This window comes from Pholcus phalangioides, unplaced genomic scaffold (assembly GCF_987345545.1).
Source record: "Pholcus phalangioides strain wild (caught in Gottingen) unplaced genomic scaffold, Ppha-v1.0 ptg000005l_1, whole genome shotgun sequence".
Classification (NCBI taxonomy): Eukaryota; Metazoa; Arthropoda; class Arachnida; order Araneae; family Pholcidae; genus Pholcus; species Pholcus phalangioides.
This window is the reverse complement of record NW_028301598.1, coordinates 7,978,259-8,000,023: the sequence shown is the minus strand read 5'-3', so window position 1 is coordinate 8,000,023 and position 21,765 is coordinate 7,978,259. Positions and strand designations below refer to the sequence as shown.

General features: G+C 38.1%; 1 protein-coding gene across 1 annotated transcript; it reads right to left on the bottom strand.

Moving 5' to 3' along the window:
* Positions 1–1,084: 1,084 nt before the first annotated feature.
* On the bottom strand, positions 1,085–16,205 carry ND-B14.7 (NADH dehydrogenase (ubiquinone) B14.7 subunit). The gene is made up of 4 exons (XM_089232270.1): positions 15,991–16,205; positions 10,181–10,276; positions 6,683–6,802; positions 1,085–1,435 (listed from the first exon to the last, which is right to left on the bottom strand). Exons 1-4 carry the CDS (start codon positions 16,076–16,078, stop codon positions 1,233–1,235), a joined length of 507 nt encoding a protein of 168 aa, XP_089088396.1. The 5' UTR covers positions 16,079–16,205; the 3' UTR covers positions 1,085–1,232.
* Positions 16,206–21,765: the final 5,560 nt, after the last annotated feature.

The window sequence follows — 21,765 nt, the reverse complement described above, 5'->3', positions numbered from 1 at the left end:
TGGTCTGTTTTCTGCCAATTGCTCTTGTGACGGAGCCAGGCCTCTCTGCAAAGAATACTTGCAAATCTTTCCATAGTTAAAATTCATCGACTAATAGAACAAAAAATATGATTCATTCCAGGTGTGCTGGCTCGTCACTTTTACATCAGTCTTTCCCAAGGGAAACAGTGGACAGCAACAATATTAGAACTTTTAACTGAGAATGGCTTTTGTGTGCGAGTATTGTCTGTCACATGGATGTTGCATGGTCCAACCTTGACTTGAAAGGACCTGGGCAAAAGGAGCTAGGGGTTCCTCATGACTAGGGTCCAAGAGTCAAAGATATTTGGTTAATAAGTGGAAATATGTACAAATTTTTGAAGCCTCTAAAATTAGAGGCTTATGCAGGACCCGAACTAGAGGAAGCACTGTCCAGGACAGCAAATTTCAAGGAAAAATATACAAATATAAAAATTTCAAATTTTACAGGGGAGTTGAAAAAGTAACATTTGCCTTTTCTCCAATGCCCACCCCCCAATCCTCAAATTCTAGTTACGGCTCTAGGCATGATGTTATTGAAAATATAGGGAAAGGGGGTAGGCCTTTCTTTAGCCATCAGGAATTCTCCCAGTTAAGAAGTCTCGCCACGGAGAACAACAGGCCAAGAACGATAAAATCTTCAAGCATTACACTTCACTCATGGTTAGAAAAGTTGATGGCAGATGGCAGCACTATACATAACAAGCATTACACAGAAACAAATTTTGTTAGCTTCACACACAACACGGACACACACACATTCCAACATGTACCAATTCGTTAGAAGTTCCACAGAAGAATATGGACGAGGTACGTGTCTGATTTAGTAGTAGTAGCCATAAGGAATTTGTTTATGAAGGTATGGTACAGAGAATTATAGGATCTTTAAAATATGAATTGTCTGTATCTCTGGTAATGAAAGTACACGATTCCAACAATGCATTGTCAAATAAAGCTAGTTTGCTCCTGATATAAGTTGGCAATTCATATCTTCATATAAAACTAAGAAAAATTCCTGTTGATTTTGATTTAAAAAAAAAAAACCCATTTCTTTCTCAGAACGACATCTTTTAAACTCTTGCTTTTATTTTTCTTTTCAATTTATTGAGTGCAAAATACAAGCAATTTACAGTTTAACATTTCATAAACGCAAAAAAATCTAAATATCAACTTCTTTCTCTCCCTAAGACAAATCTACTCCATTTGAAAAAGTTTCATTCATCATGGTACTTCCATGTTTTTGGCCGGCCAGGGTCGTCGTAGAACTTGATAGGTTTGTCAAACATAGGGTAGTATCTTCTTTGCTGCTTCGGTACAGTCTTGTACATTTCTAGCTTGTTGTCCCGCATGTACTTGACATATCCGGCACCGGATGCAAGAAAAATGGCACAAGACACGGGTGTAGAAAATGCCCTGTCTGCAAGGGTAGAAAATAAAAAAAAGATCATTTACATCAGGGCCGGAAAATACAGTGGAACTTCGGGTAATAAGCATAGTATGTCTGTGAACGTGTTTGTTATCTAGTTCAATCATTGACAGATGGCAGCACAAACATGAAACAAGGGCAACTCGACAACATAAATACATTAGGGCCACACATACACTCAGAACACACATTCTGGAGCATGCCGAATCGTGAGAAATTCTGTAGAGGAATATGTATGAGGTGCATGTATGGTTAAGTAGTAGTATAGTTCAGTCATATATCAAATTAAACTTCTCCCCATAGGGAAATAATGGAAACTTGGATGATTCGTTCCATAATGAATCATTCATTCACATAAAACTAATAAAACCAACATTCAATCAATACAAAATAATAAAATGAATAATACAGTACAGTATAATCTTATAATAAATAATACACAAAAATTCCATAAATTAATATAAAATACAATAATGGTTATGAATTAGCTTACTCTTAATGACAAGAGAGAGGAGGACTATTGTTTAGGACGACTACGGAAAGGGTGCTCAATCTTTAAGAGAGTATAGTGATGTGGAAATGTACCATGGTGTCAAGTGATGTGGAACTGCATTATGCATGTCACTTTAATGATATATAAGTATGCCGCGGGTCACACAAATGATCAGGGAATGTGCTGCAAATAATTTAAGTGGCATAGAACAGCACCACAGGTCGCTTAAATGCTCTGCAACTGTGTTGTGGGACACTTAAGTGATCTCTAAATATGCCACTGGTCACTCAAATGAACTGGAAATGTGCTTCTTAGTTCATTTTTACAAGATTAAGTTTGAGGTTGCAGGCCACATCTGATGACTTCAAGAGCCAAATTTGTCCGCAGGCCATGGGTTGAGCATGTAAGCCATAGACTCACTGTTGCCTGCAAACCTATTCTTTTTATATGATATATGACTTTGAAAAAGAACCTATGCAATAACACTCACTCTTGCCTCCTTTCTAGGATTTAACAGAAATGGGAAATTGCGTTGTCGTTGATCCTGATTCATTGCTCGCACACTGCTACAGCTTCACTTGGGTGGTTCTTTTATATAAAATTTTGCACGGCTCTTCTCACATCTTACACATCTTTTGATGTCATTTGAAGTGAGGCATTCCTCCTCATTTCTCTGCTCTGTCTCATAAGATGAAATCCTGTCCATAAGCTTTTGCTGTAGCACGCAATGGAGATCCTTCAGTTCTTCTGTGGGTAACTCCTAGCCATGTTCCTCCACTAGTTCTCAAATGCCGTTCTCACCCACCTCTTCAGTCCCATAGTCGTTCCCAAGGATGCAATCTATTCAACAACTGGTGGCTCCTGTTTTATGAGCTAGTCCTTCAAAGTCACGTTCAATAATGCAACCTGTCCACAGTGTTCTCAAAGCAGAATTAAGGATTCTATTGATGACCCCTTCAATTGTATTGAGGATTTTGAGGTAGCGCACAATGTTACTCATAACTTCTTTTCTGCTGTATTTAACTCTCTTAAGGCATGTATACATTGGGGCGGTGATCTTGCAATCTACAATCCCCTGCAGTGGTTCTGATCTTCACGTTACAAGGGATTGTATAGTTATTAAAATAAAAATCAACTTTTTAAAGAGACACACACATTCTGCATTTTATTATAACTGCAGGGCCCGATTTACTCATGAGCAAGTATGACTTTTTTTAAGGCCTCATGATTTTAGGAGAATATACAGGGTTCGTAGCTAACAGCACACACCAAATTACTGGCGAACCATTGATCTTAGAGGTATACTTCCAATTAGAAAAAGTATCTAAATAAAGTGTAGAACTCAGATACGTCATTCACATTACAAGGGATTGTATAGTTATTAAAATAAAAATAAACTTTTTAAAGAGACACACACAGAGAAAGTTGTTTCCCCGTCTCTCACAAGGCCAAAAAAAAAAAACAATTCCACATTTTTTAGTGCAATATTCACTGAGATATTTGAATTCAAAAATGGAGAAAGGCTGGGAAAATATGTGATAAATGAGGGGAATAAAACATGTTTTTATCACACTATCAAAAAAAACTAAAAATTTACAAATTAGAATTTTAAATTCTTTCTATAAGGACAGTCATTCCTGAAATTTCTCATTAGCCATTCTAAGAATTTTGACGTATTAATTTAGCATGGATAATATTTTTATGAAATCAAATCATGTGGTTTGGCCAGTTTCTAATCAACAAAACCAGCATCTTTTCTTGAACTGAGTTGTTAAACAATAACTCAAATGTGAAAAGCAAATTAAATTCTGGCATACAAAGGATACCATTTTCAAAGAAAGAATTGCTCGTTTTTTTGTTACAAGTTGTGATAAAATCTGGGGTTATCTTTAGGACTAATACAAAAATTCCTCACATGTTGCTGAGTGAACAAAATGTCAGCTGTCAGCATGGCTGGTGGAGACAGAAGTTAAGGCAAAAAAAAATCTGCACGCAATGTGCATCTAAATTCAGAAGTGTCAAAATTATTTTTTAGCTTTTATTTTTAAAGATTTACTGTTTAACAAATTGGTCAACAGCTAATAGCCCTGGATAATAAAGGTTGGACAAATTGGTAGAGAGGAGCAACGTCTGACTGCTTGTGGTCTTTTTCTAACTGCTACATTTGCACATACCCCAAAATCAAGATTTTTTTCCCCCTTCCAAACCTTTGAATTATCAAAACTACTGAAAAAAAAAATCATTTGATCATTTTTATCACACCACTGCCATTATCTGACAAAAAGGGCTAATTAGACCTGGATCTATAATTTATAGCCGATTCCGAACGGCAGATTTTTTATCACATACTCGTTGAGAGGTTGGTGCGCTAACCCCTTGATGGGGAACTCCCTGCGGTAGCAATCTTTTTCTGTGGTCATGTCGCAGTTTCTGTTGTACCCCCGTGTCAGGAAAGTTTCTGACAAGGACGAGCCCGGTATCAAATTCGCAACACCTTTAAACATTCTTTGGTACTTCAGGCGAGTACCCTATCTACCTGGGCTACCGTGCCCTTTAAAAAAATCACATCAAACAAAAAAATTTTACCATTAAATTAGATAGAAAACTCAAGGGGTTTATAAAACTTCAAATTATCCAAAATTTGACTTAACTAAGTTCCACTATATTTGTGTTGTTTTTTCCATACACTCAATTCATTTTTTTCCTTTATTCTATGCATTGTATTGTGTTATTATACGTGTATTAAATGTGCAATTTCAGAGAAAACAATAGCTAATCCACTTTTTTTACGGTCAAATTCATGTTCAACACACCATATTATGCAAGAAATGACTTTTTGTTATGGACGCAAAAAATTTATCAAAATTTCTTGTTCAGTGTAATTACATGTCTGTATCTTTGGTTCTATGAAAACAGGGGTTCCCAAAGTGGGGGTCACATGAGATTCTCTGAAATAAAAAAGTAAAAAAAAAACAACTCATTTTTATTCTTAAAATATGTCAAAACTAAAAAAATGCCTTTACTCAGCTGAGCTAATTACCATGTATCACACAATGTAGTTTCATCAAATTCTACTTGTATAATAATCAATACATCAAGTTAATATTTATACAAGGTGACTCAGAGAGAATCACCCGATTTCAAAATTGTATATTTCTTAAAAACTAAAAACACAGAATGATAAGTAATACATGTAAATATAAGGGGGGGGAGGAGGATGTCTATGTTTTATAGTTTTTGTTAATGGTTGATTTCAATTGAAGAATCATCTTGAAATTGTATGATTCTTTCTTAATCGCCGTGTATATGAAAATTAAAGAGCATACACTTCGCTGCCCTGCCATCTTACATAAAAAACGAACACTTGGTACACCAAAAAAAAATTTATATATATATATATTATTTATTTATTTATTTATTTATATAATATTTGAAATAATATTAAACATCATTAAAAGTTAATATTGTAAAATTAAAACCGAAACAAGCATTCTGAAAAGTGCTTTCGGGACTGCGTATTGCACATATGTTAACAAAAAAATTGGAATGCTCCAGAAAACAGGGACATATGGTCAGCCTATGTATGGGGCCACAATTTTTCTGATCAAAAGAGGGGGCAGTCGCACTTAAAAAATTTTGGGAACCACTTTATTAAAAAATATCTCAGAAGGGCTCTATGGACATTCTGAAACTCAGTCACCGATTACAAAAAAAGAAGTCATAAAAACATCCTGGTAACACAAATTTATACTCTGATCATTCTTTTTTTTTATAAGCATTAGAACAGATTCGACAATCTTTAAGCAAAATATGAGAGAAGCATATTGTTTTGCAGAGCCAGAGCCACCTGTAGGGGTGTGCAACAGGTGTGGTCACACTGGGCTTCATGCTTTGTGAGGACCTGCACTCAACAGTAAATTATTGGAGGCTTTTACCAGTTCTTGAATTATTTCTTGCAATAATTTAATTCTGAATTTTCATCAGTTTTGGAATGTTTTTATACCGTTAGCTCTGAATTTTCATCAGTTTTGGAATGTTTTTATACCGTTAGCTCTGAATTTTCATCAGTTTTGGAATGTTTTTATACCGTTAGCTCTGAATTTTCATCGACTACAGAGTTATTTTAATTTCATTGATTTTGGAATGATTTCTTTCATTAATTCTGAATTGTTTCTTTCATTAATTCTGAATTGTTTCTTTCATTAATTCTGAATTGTTTCTTTCATTAATTCTGAATTGTTTCTTTCATTAATTCTGAATTGTCTCTTTCATTAATTCTGAATTGTTTCTTTAATTAATTCTGAATTGTTTCTTTCATTAATTCTGAATTGTTTCTTTCATTGGTTCTGAATTTACACCAATTCTGGAATTATTTCTTTCATTGGTTCTGAATTTACACCAATTCTGGAATTATTTCTTTCATTCTGAATTTTCACTGGTGCTGGAATTACTGCTTTTAATTATTTTCAGTTCATCAATGCTAAAATTTGCATTAGTTTCGGGAATTGTTTCATTAGTTTAAAATTACCTTCAATGCTGAAATTTTCATCAATTTTTGCACTAATTTACATTAAATTGTGTGTTTAAAATTTTTTGTGTGGAATTTTCTCAGCATTCCTGTATATTCTGAAGTAATAAATACAGATTCCCTTTCCCCCATAATATATATAAAATTGTGAAGCTGCACTCGCTAATATTTTTGCACTTTGCTAATATTTTGCAATAATTATAGTTTTAATACTTACATCTGAGTGCCCAAACTCCCATAGAGGTAAATGCTCCAGCAACATGGTTCAAGTAATCATCTTTCTTCCTCACCTGTGATAACAGACACGTAGTAGCAGCAAAAGTCAGCCCAGAAACAGCTGAGGAATGAACATGAGTGAGAACCTTAATTATCGAACAATGAAATACACTCACAAAATTAATATAAAAATTGACCACTAATATAATAATGAATGAAACCTTACACACAAATGTTCCAGACTGAATCTTTTGAATAATCTTCCCTTCTGAAGTTGCTGCAATTTGTAGCTGAAAATCTGTCTCCCCATTACAAGGGTCTCCCCCCCCCTTCCCCAAAAAGCAAAAAAAAAGGAGGGGGTAGTCATTGATACTAGTGAGCAATATTTTGCTGAATTGATGTTCTGATTTCTTTGTAATTCCTATCTCTTTGCTTTTATCAAATGTTGGAACCTTTCGTATATGTTACAAGAGTTTATCTCTTTGTTGTCTTTTTTTTTATAATTTTTTTCACTTTTTATTGATAAACTCGATCAGGATATCTATGGGATCGTTAGTAAATTTGCAGGTGATGTGAAGTTAAAAGGGGTAGTCGGAAATCGTAGCCATAGGGAGATGCTCCAGATGAACTTGAATATGATTGTAGCATATTGTAGCATAGGCTAATGAATGGAGCATGACCTCTAGTGTTAATAAGAGTGTGGTAGCTCATTTTGATTCACACAACCCATGTTTCACTTATGGTATTACTATCCCGGTAGAGGTGAAAATTAAGTAAGTTTCTTACTGACCAGTGGTGACTACACCAGCTAAATCCAGTGGCCACTAACAAATACAAGCAGAAAAGAAAAAAAAAACAATACAACAATTTGAACCTTGGCTGAATCCCACTTTTATTATCTATCATTTATTTTTAGTAAGTACATGTAAAACCCCTCAGATGCAGCCACCCCTCTTTTTCGGCCAAATAATAATTGCCCCTTGTACAATAAAAGTATGCATTTCAAACCCTTGATTTTTGTCATGTCAGTGTCTGCAAAAGAGAGATTTTGCTGTATATACTCATCAGCTGAAACATATGACATAGTAATTAATCTTTAAGGTACAGCCTCTTGCTTCGGAAGGAATCTTGCCAACACAACTGAACACTTTCTTTGGGATTAAAATCCTCTGATGATATTTTAGTATATTTTTATGAAAACCCTGTTTTCTAGTGCATCTTTTTTTAATTGAGCTTGATCTATCTCTTGTTGATGATAGTTTTTACATTAAGTGATCTGGAACACAGCTGCCAGTTACTTTAGTGATCTGGAACTGTACTGTGGGGTCGATTAAGTGTTGCAAAACTGTGCCGAAGTGATTAGTAAATATGCTGCAGGTCACTTAACCAGTCATCTGGCCATAACGCGTTATCCCATCATAGCAATGAATGAATGAACATACCCAATCGTCCGGGGAAAATATGTAAAAATTTTGTATGTTTTTTTTTTTCTCTTCTTTTTTTGACACAAAATAAAGTGCTCTGGACTTGACCATGAAGCTGAGCTCTTTCTTTCAAACCGATCACAACTCAGGTCTATCATCATCTATGGGTGATTTACTAACTAGTGAGTTGTGTCGGAAGTGTAACTGTGTGTGTACCTAACAGTCTGAGTGTTTATGTAGTATTGTGATTGAGTTTTCAGTGCTGCCATCTATATTTCAGAAGTGAAGTGAGTGATGTGTTATGATTGAATTACATTTGTGCTGATTTTCTGTCTCTTATGTCTGTGTGTATGTTCTCTATACAAATCTACAATTTTAGATCGATCGTTGCCAAATTTTGCATATATACCAAATGGGACCCGACTTAAATGATAAGCTATTTTAAAAGTTTGTCAGATCATGGCAAATGCCCCAAATGGGCAAAAAACTGTTGGGCAACAATGGTTTTTGGGCCTCAACAGCAATTTCAGAATGTTTACTTTAGTACCCATGATTCCCTAGCAATGCATTTCAGACGTGTATAAGCCTTTACAATGGTTTATCACTTCTTTAACGCTGCCAGTGTATGTATAATAGTTTATGCCTTTACAATGGTTTGCCACTTTTTCAATCCTCCCAGTAATGAGAGCTTTTTGAATAGACATCAGAATCAGCATCACTTTGAGGGCCAGGCAAAAGATGATCCCCATAGAAATCAGTGTTAAAATTGCCGATTTTACTGTAGAAATGCGGAAATTTAGTGGGGTTTTCCGCCACATCAATAATTTTAAAAATTGCATTGAATTCTCGGTTTTTGAAATATTGAGTTCGCTTAGAGATATATACAGAGCCCAGAAAATTATATATGAAGTAATTAGCTGGACCTACTTTTCAGTTGGATATCCATGCGATAACATTGATTTAAAATTTTTTTATATCCTCTCAATCACGAAAATTAATGCCTCCGTATTGTCTTTTAATTCAATCATTTCTACGTTTCTTTAAATGAAGATTTGTTTCTTTCATGAGTCGCACAGGAAGTCCTCATATTGGTTACCTTAGATACGGTTTGTATGTCCCTCAAAGAGATGAATATCACGTGATCCAAAAAGCCTCATTGAAGAAAACCCGGGCAGCGCAGAGTATTATAGCTAGTAATCTATAAAACTAATTAAAGGAAATTTTGACTTTTTTTGGATATTATGCAAAAGTGAACTCAGAAAGAAAAGTCACCTGGTCTTTGTTAGGATCAAACCCAGATCCACTTGCGAACCGGGCAAGTGCAATGTCATACATACCACTGGAGAAATGACCCTACCTTCTTATTTCATGCACTGTGGAGTGAGGTATCTCTCAGCAGCCTCCCTTAACTGTAGCAAATGGTCCTGTGGCAGTACGCTAATTCTGTCATTGCTGGCCGACGTCATCGCTTCGGGATGTTCTGCTTGTAGTGACGTACAAGGAGTCGCTGCCAACCTTCGTCACAACCGATCCACGGTTGTTGCATGGATTGTCATTTGCATATTCTGCGGAGATGTGTGCTGTGTATAAAAGAACTGAGCTGTGTTAGGTCGTCGCTGCTTTACTCCGTTCACTCGCTGGTTGTAACCGTTAATTCTCAAATGTAAATTTATATTCTGTCTGCTCACAGCTCTTGGTGCTGTGTAGCATATCTTAACCTCTAACGAAATTATGTTTAATTGTTAATTGTTGCAATAAACCCGTTATTTGTTACCGCTGTGTCATCTGTCTTTCCGTGAGTGCTTTAATCCGTTGAGAGATGAACACGCTTAATCCTGTCTGACATTGTCTATGAGGATCCTATTTTTGGATAGCACCTATCTACTTGAGATATCTGGGGGCTCCAGCGATAACCGAGAAAGTCCCCAGGTGGGATGGTCCTGACGGAAATAAGATTAATTTTCTGTCCAATTTCGCCTCAGCATAATATTCAGAAAATATGAATTTCCTTGATGCAATGCCTGAGAAAAAGTCTTCTCAAAACTTTATAAAAATATAGTATGGGTTCATCTTACCAGATGGAAATGTGAAATGGATCCATCTTGAAGCACATCCAACTATGGTGACTGCCTTGGAACTATACATAATCTCATAAATTGAAAATATTGTGCCTAAAAAACACATACAAAAATAAAACATTATAGAAACTATCGACAGGAATCAGAGAGGCTACTGTACTCTAATTTTACCGGGACCCAGGTTATTAAAAAAATCTGGGTCCTTTATGAGTGAAAGTCTATTTTGAAAAAAATTATATAGAAAAAAATATGGTTTCCCCCATAATTCACTGGTATCTCTATGAATTTTTTTCCAGCATGCCCCGGGTCTGTGATCAAATTTGCTTACATTTCTTCCTTGGGACAGTGGCGGGTCATGTTCTGGGTAGGAGAAGGAGGTATATCTGTGAATCAAATATATAATTCATTTCTAAAAACATGTTCTATCCAAAGGTTCATTTATTTTCATTGTCTACTAGTAGGAAAAGCTTACAACGAAGCCAAAGACGCCCATTAACACTGAGAATTGAACATATGAGGAATTTAGCACATGTAACAAATCTATCGCAAATATACAGTCGATCCCACTTATAACATTTTTTTACTTATTCTGACTTATTTTTGTTGTACCAACACCAAAAATAATTCCCATTAAGATTTCCCATTTAAAATGTTTCCTGCTTACGTTTTTTTATGACAGTTTTTCAAAAACATTATAAGCAGGATCCATTTAAATTAAAAGTTAGAGGCACAAATTTGTATATTTACTAATACATCAATCTTTAAATTCCCTTCTGGTTGATTTTCCATTTCGTTAAAAAAAATCTTAGCACTTTCAATATCTTCTGATCAAATTTAAAGCAAGTGTGAGATTCTCGCTCTCTCTCAGACACTTATCTTCCGATTTCCTATTTATATAAATCATTGTGAAGTGATTTCCTGGTAGAATGATTTTATTTTCTCTCCTTGATCTGTCGCCATTTAACTAACACATATTTTCACCCGAATATGGGAACTGCCAGATTTGTACGTTGGTGAAACTTAAGTGTGCTTATGTGTGTGCACCCAGCATTTGGCATGTTTTGTGTTCAGTAGGTCGTGCCATCTATCTAGGGCTGCAACTAGACAAACAGGACAAGCATGCATTTTGGCACCCCATGGAATATAGAGCAAGCAGTTATAAAGGGTGAATTTGGTGCCCTCTCTAGTCCAGAGCCTGGTGCACTAAACCTGGCTGCTCCCACAGTTTCGGCCCTGCATCTATCCCCCAAATTGGTAATGTGTGGATTTTAAATTCAATGTATAAACATTTGTGTTGTAGATTGCAGCGGCAACAAGAGTTTTTTTTTTTTTTCAAAGGAATAGCCAATTCAAAATTGGAAAACCTCAGAAAATCATATTTTTTGCTGATTGCCATTGCGCAATCATGGGATCTAAACCTGGATTTTCACCAAAGGTAAAATCTGAGAAGGGGGAAGGTAATGGGGGCCCCATGCTCCCCCCCCCCCAAGATCAGAAGTTAAAAATATTTTTGTAGAAACGTAAAATATTGAAAAAAAAATACATTTTTATACTATATTGTTAATTTAAAATTCTTTTTGAGTGTTAGTGAACCACAATTTCTGTGGAAGAAATCCTTATCCAAAAGCCGATCCTGCGTACATACCCATGCTTTTGCGATGTGAAATGGTGACTACCACATCGTCTTTACAGATTTTTTTTGTTTTTTTTTTCTGAACGATCTCGGAAAATGTTTTAAAATTTAAACAGGCATTCCAGAAAAATCCTTAATGATTTTTAAAAAATCGTTAAGGATGTGAAATCGAAAAAAATGTGCACTTGCAATCTTGTAGGAACGAAGCGAATTTATGCTGTATAGACACTATCTTTGAATGCTGGCAGGTAGCCACGAAAGTAACGTAATTTCTGGTATGTAACCGGAGGGGAGAAAATCCGCAGGGGAATAAAAACTCCAAAATTTTCGAAAATTCTGTAGATGGTTCCTCATTCAGGGACACAACTAGAGAAAGTGATATGTCATCTTATTCTTCAACAACTGAATACAGTACAGTATACAAAGTAGTAAAACCATTTTTTACAGTCATATGATGATCATGATAGACGATAAAAAGAATTTTAAAAAAGGGGCCATTCAAGTATTACGTAAGCAGATTTTTAGCCATTTTTAACCCCCCCCCTTTGTCAGCAGCTTAGAATATTTCACATCTTCAAAAAGGGTGGTTGATGACGTAAGTAACCTTCAAACCCCCCCCCCCCCGATGCCGACGTAATACTTGAATGACCCCAAAGTTGAGGAGGTTTTTCTGTCTACTTTTTCTTCTTGGAACCAGGAAAGAGTGCATCCTCCGCAACGAGTGAATCAAATTTTTACACATCTTTTTCCGAAATTCCAGGTATTTGCCGCGCTATAGCACGTCATTGGCATCTTTGAGGAATATATTGTAGCTGGGCTTGACAAATTGGGGAAAAAATCTAAAAAAAACCCTTTTCTTTCGAAAAAAAGTGCCAAAATACCCTAAGGGAAAATCTGAGGGGGATCTTATTGGTAATTCCTAGTTATTGCGGCCCCTGAGAATGAAACGTCTAGCAATGGAGATGCATTGCCAAGGTGAGTTATAAATTAGGGACACAGATTTAGGCTCAGAGATTTATGGTTTTGATGCCTGTGGGCTGTACAAATGTTGCCACCCTTTACTCGTTCACGTCTAATTTTCTCAACCATTCATTCCTCAAATTAGCTACCCTGAGCTGTAGTATACTTAGCCCCCCGCCCCGTCTTTAAGTCACTCGCATGTTGCTGACATGCTTTAAAGGTAAAGCATGCAGTACACGCTCTCTAGGTAACTGTTTTGGTCACTCACAAACATGGTTCTTTGCTTTCTAGGTCACTCACATACATTCAAACCCTCTAGGTCACTCCCGCCATGCTCATACACTCTCTTTAAATCCCTCCTTTGGTTACTCACTGAGCTAGGTCCCTCACTTTTTAGGTCACGCTTTTGGCAACTCACAGGCTTGTACATGTTTTTGGTTGCTCACAGGCTTGTACATGTTTTTGGTTGCTCACAGGCTTGCACACTCCTGTGGTCGCTCACATTTCACTCTATAAGTTGATGTTTTGGTTACTCACTGACATGTGGGACCAGATGCGACGCAGGCTCTGTCCCATGGGGATGTAAGTCTTTTGCCCCAAGGAGGCTAGGCCAGGCTGTATTCACTGAACTGATTCCTCACTTTTTAGGGCACTCTTTTAGTAACTCACATGATTGCACTTTTTTTTTTTTGTTGCTGCTTACTCCCTCTAGGTGATTGTTCTGCTTGCTCACTGACATGGTTGTTTGCTCTCTAGGTCACTCTTATGCTTACACATTCTCTGCACTCCTGTGCTTACGCACTCTCTATGTCACTCACTGACCTGACACCTTTCTCTTCAGGTCACTTTTTCAGTCATTCACATACTTGCACACAGTTTTGATGCTCCCATGCTTGCTTAACTGTTTAGGTCTTTTTATTTTTTGATTGCTTGCGGACCTGTCCTTTGCTCTCCAGGCAGAAGTGGATTTGTGGTTTTCCGCTAACTCTTTCACATTCTACAACCATTTTCTTGACAACTCATTCCTCAAACTTGCCGTCTTGGACTATAGTCTGCTTAGCCACAACCCCAAGGTAAATATACTTCTGAGGGACAGATGTCCTGATCTGCGTCCCATTGAGAGAATAAGAGCTTATTTAATTCTGAATAAGGGGGGAAAAAAAGTGTCTGGTCTTATGGGTGTATGAGAGGTTATCTGAATATTGAGAGGTTCTAGTGTATTTAAAAAATTTGTGTTGCCCTTATAATTTCACTAGAAAACTTTTTGGCGTGATCGCCAATGTTTTGGTGCCCATGTTACTAATACATTATGCTAAATGATTAGACAATTGGGTATTCTTCCATTATAACCATACTTGGTGAATTCTCTTGAATTAATGCCTCCTAATTAGTGTTAGGCATTTTCTTTAGTGTAATATCTTTAAAATTTTTTCTTTTAAAAAACGAGGTGTGCGGAAAGAAACAAGTCAAATGTGCCAATATGGTGTCGAAAATGAGTGGTATGGTTATAATGGAAGGATACAGACAATTATTGGCTATGATTTCATAAGCAAGGTTGCAGCCAATGAATAACATTTCAGTTCCCAATGAAGAATTTTGAAAGAGCTAAAGGGCGGTTTCATTCTGTCAGCAGTAGATTTACTTCGGCACTTTGATTCTTTCAAAATTTGTCATCAACCTCTTATCCATCTTGTGTTATCGTGCTCGTCACTCAAATATGCAATTCTTAGTTCGTTTGTTTTACCATTTTTTTCATGAATGAATAATCTCTGATCCATGCCCCCCCCCCCAAGGGTGGAACTGACAGGGCTGCAGTCTTTGAGATGGAGACGATCCTCATTGTTTTATGTTTTGTCATGTTATAAATTCATTATGGGTAGGGGGTGCAGAAGATCCTAGCCTGAAGGCATACCACTGTTTTTACAAGTCCACTGATCGTGGGTGTGCAAGTCCTGGCTTCACCTCAGGTTGCACCTATCCCACCCGATGAGTGAGAGCTCTGCCTTAGCACGAACCTATATTGACTACGTGTTCTATTCTATCTATCGGCAAGTGAGTGTCGATGAAGCCGGCATGACATATTTATTTATTTATTTATACAATAATGTTGGCTGAGGCCTAAATATGAGAATGCGGTTGATGGTGACAGAAAAATTTAAATTTTTTGAAAATATAAATGGCATGGGCGAATCAACGACAGTGGAGGGGAGCGAATTCCAGTTAGAAATGGTATGCGGAAAGAAGCTAAATTTAAGGCAGTCGATGGAAGCTGAGGTAGGGTTTATCTTAAGTGGATGATCAAATCTGCTAGAGATATATGTTGGCTTGGAGATAATATCGGTGGTATTGAAATTTAAATGTCCATGAAGAATTTCAAAAAGCATGGTTAATCAAGAAAAAAGACGGTGAGTACTTAGAGGGAGAACATTAAGTTCATGTTTAAGTTCAGAGACACACACAGCAGGACCAACTGTTGCAGATAAAGCGGGCGGATTTATTTTGCATTGATTCCAGCTTCTCGACATTGCTAGCAGTGTAGGGGGTCCTAAATGTTGGAGGCGTAGGAGAGGACTGGAAAAATATAGGTTTGATAACAGAGGAGTCTAGCAGCGCGAGTAACAGGTGAAAACAGGTGAGCTGTTAAAAAGTTTTTATCTCCCTACATTATGCATCGAGTTACACGAGGATAGCAACAAGAGATTTTGATGCCAACTTAGTGCCTAATAAGGGCAACTAAGCTCTACTAAACCACACATGCACCTCATCCATATTCCCCTGCAGAAATGTTAACAAATTAATACATGTTATAATGCGTGTGTGTGTAGTAAACCTAATATGAAATCTATTTGTGTAATGCTTGTGTATAATGCTGCCATCAGTTTTTCTAACTATGTGTGAAGTGTAATGATTGAATAATTGTATTGTTGTAGGCCTATTGCTCTCTGTGGCGAGACTTTTTAACGGGGAGATCGGCTTGCATTCGCTTTTCGAAGTTGGGAAGGCAACTAAACTCTGTTTTACCATTGCATGAAATATTTGGGTCGTTAAGAGGTCAGAACCTTGGCGCGATCGGAAATCGCCAATTTGGCGGCAACTTCGCTTATGAAATCTTGACCCTTCGACCAATATAGATAACTACAATTATCATGGAGAATACGAATGAAAACTGAGTAATTTAATAATGAGATTAGTGTGTCCTTCCAGGGAAAATTACCAGCAACACTCGAGTATTTGGCGGCATAGTAGCACTTTTGGACACAATCTTGATCATCTGGCGTGCTCCAGAAATCGTACAGCACCATCTTTAAAGGATTAAATCAACGACTCAATCCACCAACATGAAAATATGAAGTCTATTTTTTTCGTCCTTGAGGATGTAAACAAACCTTTCTCTCTCATGCGATTTTGGTGTTGCCACATCCAATCTACAAATCTCAATTGATGTTGATGATGCTCTTTCTTTTCAATCGGGTTGAAAGTTCCAAAGTCACTAGTTAGATGGCGGCACCAACACGCATAGTCTTTGAGTACTTCAAAGAAGGCTAGGATAAGGTTGCCATATTGGAAAACTGAAAAAGGAGTATGCCTGTGCGTGCACTCTTCGTGACACCACTTATTCCAATTTTTACACTATAGATGACGCTACTATTCGACTAATAAAACCGGCTACAACAAGAAATTTATGTTATCACAAAAAAATGAGTAACTTTGCCTGGTTTTAATTTATACAAAAATTGCCACGTTTTTAAGACAAATAAATTACACTGGTCGAATGGTCGACGCGTTTCGGCTCTTCAATGGAGAGCCGTCATCAGGACCTCGTGGTCAGAACTCACACGAATGAAGAGTGATGTTTACGTCTGGTCGTCCGAAGAGTTCGCCTTTGTATTTGCTGCGTCCGAGTGGTCTTTGGATGCGAATTGGGGAGCCATCTGTTGTAAAGTGTTGAAAGTTTTTTCACGACTGAGGTTAATAAAGCCTGTCCAAGCTGACGAAATAGGTGGTGTGTTTCTTCCATCATTAACGAGGAAATTCTGGCATGTTCGGAATTGAATTTTCTCGAGGGATACTTCATCAGAACATGCCAGAATTTCCTCGTTAATGATGGAAGAAACACACCACCTATTTCGTCAGCTTGGACAGGCTTTATTAACCTCAGTCGTGAAAAAACTTTCAACACTTTACAACAGATGGCTCCCCAATTCGCATCCAAAGACCACTCGGACGCAGCAAATACAAAGGCGAACTCTTCGGACGACCAGACGTAAACATCACTCTTCATTCGTGTGAGTTCTGACCACGAGGTCCTGATGACGGCTCTCCATTGAAGAGCCGAAACGCGTCGACCATTCGACCAGTGTAATTTATTTGTCTTAAAAACGTGGCAATTTTTGTATAAATAAAAGAAATTTATGTTTCAAAGTGGGAAAAGAAATTCCACCAGAAAAAAATAAAAATAATTTCGGAAAAGGGGGACAGGAAAGGGCGAATTTTCCAAAACGCAGGAAATGACATCTAAAAGGAAGACTGTTGGTTACCAGATCCGAAGACTGAGAAAGAAGAGCATCTGCGCACACAGCCTTAATGACGTCACTTATCCCAATTCTCCCAATAGATGGTGCCACTATTCCAATTAGTAAAACCGTCCACAAGTTACCGATAAACGAGACACTTAAGCTCCGTTCACATGTACAATAAAACATCCCGGTAAGTTCCCGGTAACGGGGATTTTCGCTACAAACCATTCACATGACGATTAGTTTATGCCGGTAATCCCCCTCTTCTTTCCGGAAGACTGGTTACGTGAGTTTAACGGAAGTGGCTGATTCAAGATGGCTGACGAAAGAGCTTACAGTACAGATACAGATAGATTAACGTCCTCTATGCCTGCTTAGGGCTCTAGGACAGCTTTAGTTCAAAACGTCAGAGTGCAATCTTTATAAAAACATTTGCGAAGATGAACAGGAACAACAGAACTGTGGGGAACAAAATACAATGAAGAAACAGTCTTAGCAAAAAAAAAAACAACAAAACAAACAAACTGGTAGATGATGCAAAGAAAAAAAAAACCACAAAAATCTCACCTCCTAGAAAAATGAAAGCAGCCAATGTTAAAAACGGTTACATTTTCCCATGAAAATTTCAAATTCCTTGATCAAAGTGCTCGGAGTCACTTCAATGAGTGTGTGCCAGTCAGATATCTGATTATTACCAAGGCCTACATTCTGCAGAAAGCATTCCCTAAAAATTGACCATTTAGGACACGTAAATAAGAAATGATTGTTAGATTCACAATTGTTGCCACAGATACAGTTAGGTGAACTTATTTGATGAATTCTGTGAAGGTAACCATTGGTAGGTGCTCTGTTGGTCATGAGACGATAAAAGAGTGATTCAAACTTGCGGCTAGTAAAATAGGGCGAAAATTTTTTAACAGCATCGAAGAAACGATCTGCAACTGGATAAAGGGGTTGATTACAAAAATATTGATGAATTGATGATTGCCAATTTTTGTGTGAAAGATTAATCACATCCTCGAAGTAAGCATATGTAGGGAAAACTGGATTTTCGGAATCAACTGCTGTACGTGCTAGATGATTTGCAAGCTCATTGTAGAAGACCCCCTTGTGGCCTGGACACCAAACTAATGAGATTCTTGTCGCCCGCAATGATGCTAAATATAAGGCATAAAAAGTTGCTAAAACCAGAGCTTACAGTAGTTTTCGCGGTGCAAAGGATTATGAGAGAGAAGGTCGGTGTCGACCACCAATCCACCCCAAGAAAGATGGGCTTTTTTGATGAGCTTCTCTCCCACCTCCTTATTCCCTACGAGGGGAAAAAGTTGCCATGCCGGTAATTATCACCAAAGCGACCCCCCAATCTTACACATGTGAACGGGGCTTTGATGTAGAGCTTTCATCCCCCCCCCTCCCCTCACAGTTTTTGCTTGCGTGCAGGAAGGACTCCCTGTTTTGTCTAAGGCAGTGTTTCTCAAACTTTTTTTGCCCATGCACCCCCCCCCTTTCAACCATTTCTCATTTCTGTGTCTCCAGGAGCGTAGCCAGAAATTTCGTTCGGGAGGTGGGGGGATCAAAGTGATAGAACAATAGATTTGGCCATCTTTTTCCATTTTTCGGCCATTTTCTCACATTTCGGGGGGGGGGGCAGACCCTCAAGTCCCCCCCCCTCGCTACACCCTTGTGTGGCCTCCTTTCAACCATTTCTCATTCCTGTGGTCCCTTGCGACCATGATTAATTTCTTACCCCCTCCCCCCCCCCGTTTTTCCGTTAAAAGACAATTATTCAAATATTGTTTGAAGTATAAATATGTGTTTGAATTTAATTAATTTTTAATTTATGAAAATAACGAAAAAGTAAAATAACCATAATACAACACAGTAAAAAAATATAATACATTATTTTCAATCAATGTAAACTTTGGGGGTCATTCATGTATTATGTCAGCATCGGGGCATCGGGAGGGGGGGGGAGGGGGGTTCTTATTTGCTGACTTTTTTATGACGGGGGGAGGGACAGGGGGTTTAAAGGTTGCTTACGTCATCAACCACCTTTTTTTGAAGATAGGAAATATTCTAAGCAGCTGTCGAAATTTTTCTGACAAGGGGTTAGTGTTTTGCTGACAAAGGGGTCAAAAATGGCTAAACATTTGTTGACATATACTTGAGCGACCCCTTTGCGATACTTCAAGTACTAAATTTCATCTTTCCACTACTCAGATTCTTATGCTCGGTGTTGAAATATCCCGCGGTGTTGAAAAATTAATCAAATCTTTATGTTAATGTAGGGGAAAAATTGTGAAAAAAATATTCTATGCATTTTGTTCGAAATTAAATTTTTTTAGTCACTCTTTTAATAAATTCTTTCGTGGCTCCTTTTTACGATATTTTCCTCCATGGCCTCCTGGAATATCCTGAGGCTCCTTGGGGCTATATGGCTTCCGGTTGAGAACCACTGGTCTAAGGAATGGATGAAAGCATTCAGATGCACATGTTTGGTGCGACGTCAGAATCGGGGGTGCTGTGACTGCTTGAGCACCCACAGTGTTTTGAAGTCAACAGAAATTAATATTTTTGAATGATAAAAATAAATCAGTAACTTTCAATATAAAAGTAGCACAAGGAAAACAACAAAAATGGAAGCAACAAAAGCAGTTTAATTAATAAGAATTTCCTTGTTTCTAAGTACTTACTGAGATATTTGAATTCGAAAATCGGAGGAAAGTTGGAAAAAAAAAAGCCACAAAAACTAGCGGACAACGCTTCTTTCCCAACTTTTCTCCGATTTTTGAATTCAGATATCTCTGCGAATATTGCACTTAGAAAAGTGGAAATTTTTTCGTTGGCACCAGAAGAAACAGAGGGCAACAACTTTTTAATTCAGTTTTTGGGCACAGGTTGTCCATATAAAGAGTTAATTTTTTTTATTTTATTTTAATAACTATGCAATAATCCCTTGAAACATTAATGACATCCTGACTTCTCACATTTACATTGCGCAAGTATGACTTTGATATCTGTTACCGTTTTCTTGCTATACCCATTTTGAAAACCGTCAGGTGATTGTGGGACACTCAGTATATTCAAGTAATGCAAGCACATTCAAATCACACGAATGCTCAAACCACTGGCGGCCCCGTCTAGAATTTTAATCGGTCCACGAAGCAATTTTGAAAAAAGTATTTCATTATTTCAAAATACACTTTAGGACGTGCGGTTAAAGATAATATGTGTAGGTATTATGTAATGTGTGCATTATTGATTTTGTTGCTAGACTACACCTGAAGAGCCAAAAAAACTGGTCACCTGCCTAATATCGTGTAGGGCTCCCGCGAGCACGCAGAAGTGCCGCAACACGATGTGGCATGGACTCGACTAATGTCTGAAGTAGTGCTGGAGGTAATTGACACCATGAATCCTGCAGGGCTGTCCATAAATCCGTAGGAGTAAGAGGGGGGGGGGGTGGAGATCTCTTCTGAACAGCACGTTGCAAGGCATCCCAGATATGTTCAATAATGTTCATGTCTGGGGATTTTGGTGGCCAGCGGAAGTGTCTAAAGTCAGAAGAGTGTTCCTGGAGCCACTTTGTAGCAATTCTGGACGTGTGGGGTGTCCCATTGTCCTGCTGAAATTGTCCAAGTCCGTCGGAATGCACTATGGACATGAATGGGTGCAGGTGACCACACAGGATGCTTACGTACCTGTCACCTGTCAGAGTCGTATCTAGACGTATCAGGGGTCCCATATCACGCCAACTGCACACGCCCCATACCATCACAGAGCCTCCACCAGATTAAACAGTCCCCTGTTGACATGTAGGGTCCATGGATTCATGAGGTTGTCTCCACACCCGTACACATCCATCAGCTCGAAGCAATTGGAACCGAGACTCGTCAGACCAGGCAATGTGTTTCCAGTCCTCAACAGTCCAATGTCGGTGTTGTCGGGTCCAGGCGAGGCGTAAAGCTTTGCAGTCATCAACGGTACACGAGTGGGGCCTTCGGCTCCGAAAGCCCATATCGATGATGTTTCGTTGAATGGTTCGCACGGTGACACTTGTTGATGGCCCAGCATTGAAATCTGCAGCAATTTGCGGAAGGGTTGCACGTCTGTCACGTTTAATGATTCTCGTCGTTGGTCCCGATCTTGCATGATCTTTTTCCGGCCGCAGCGATGTCATAGATTTAATTTTTTACCGAATTCCCAATATTCACGGTACACTCGTGAAAATTCTATCGCTACCTCGGAGATGCCATGTCCCATCTCTCGTGCGCCGACTATAACACCACGTTCAAACTCACTTAAATCTCGATAACCTGCCATTGTAGCAGCAGTAACCGATCTAGCAACTATGCCAGACACGTGTTGTGTTATATAGGCGTTGCCGACCGCAGCGCCGTACTCTGATTGGTTCCATATCTCTTTATTTGCATACGCATGCCTGTACCAGTGTTTTTTGGCTCTTCAGTTTA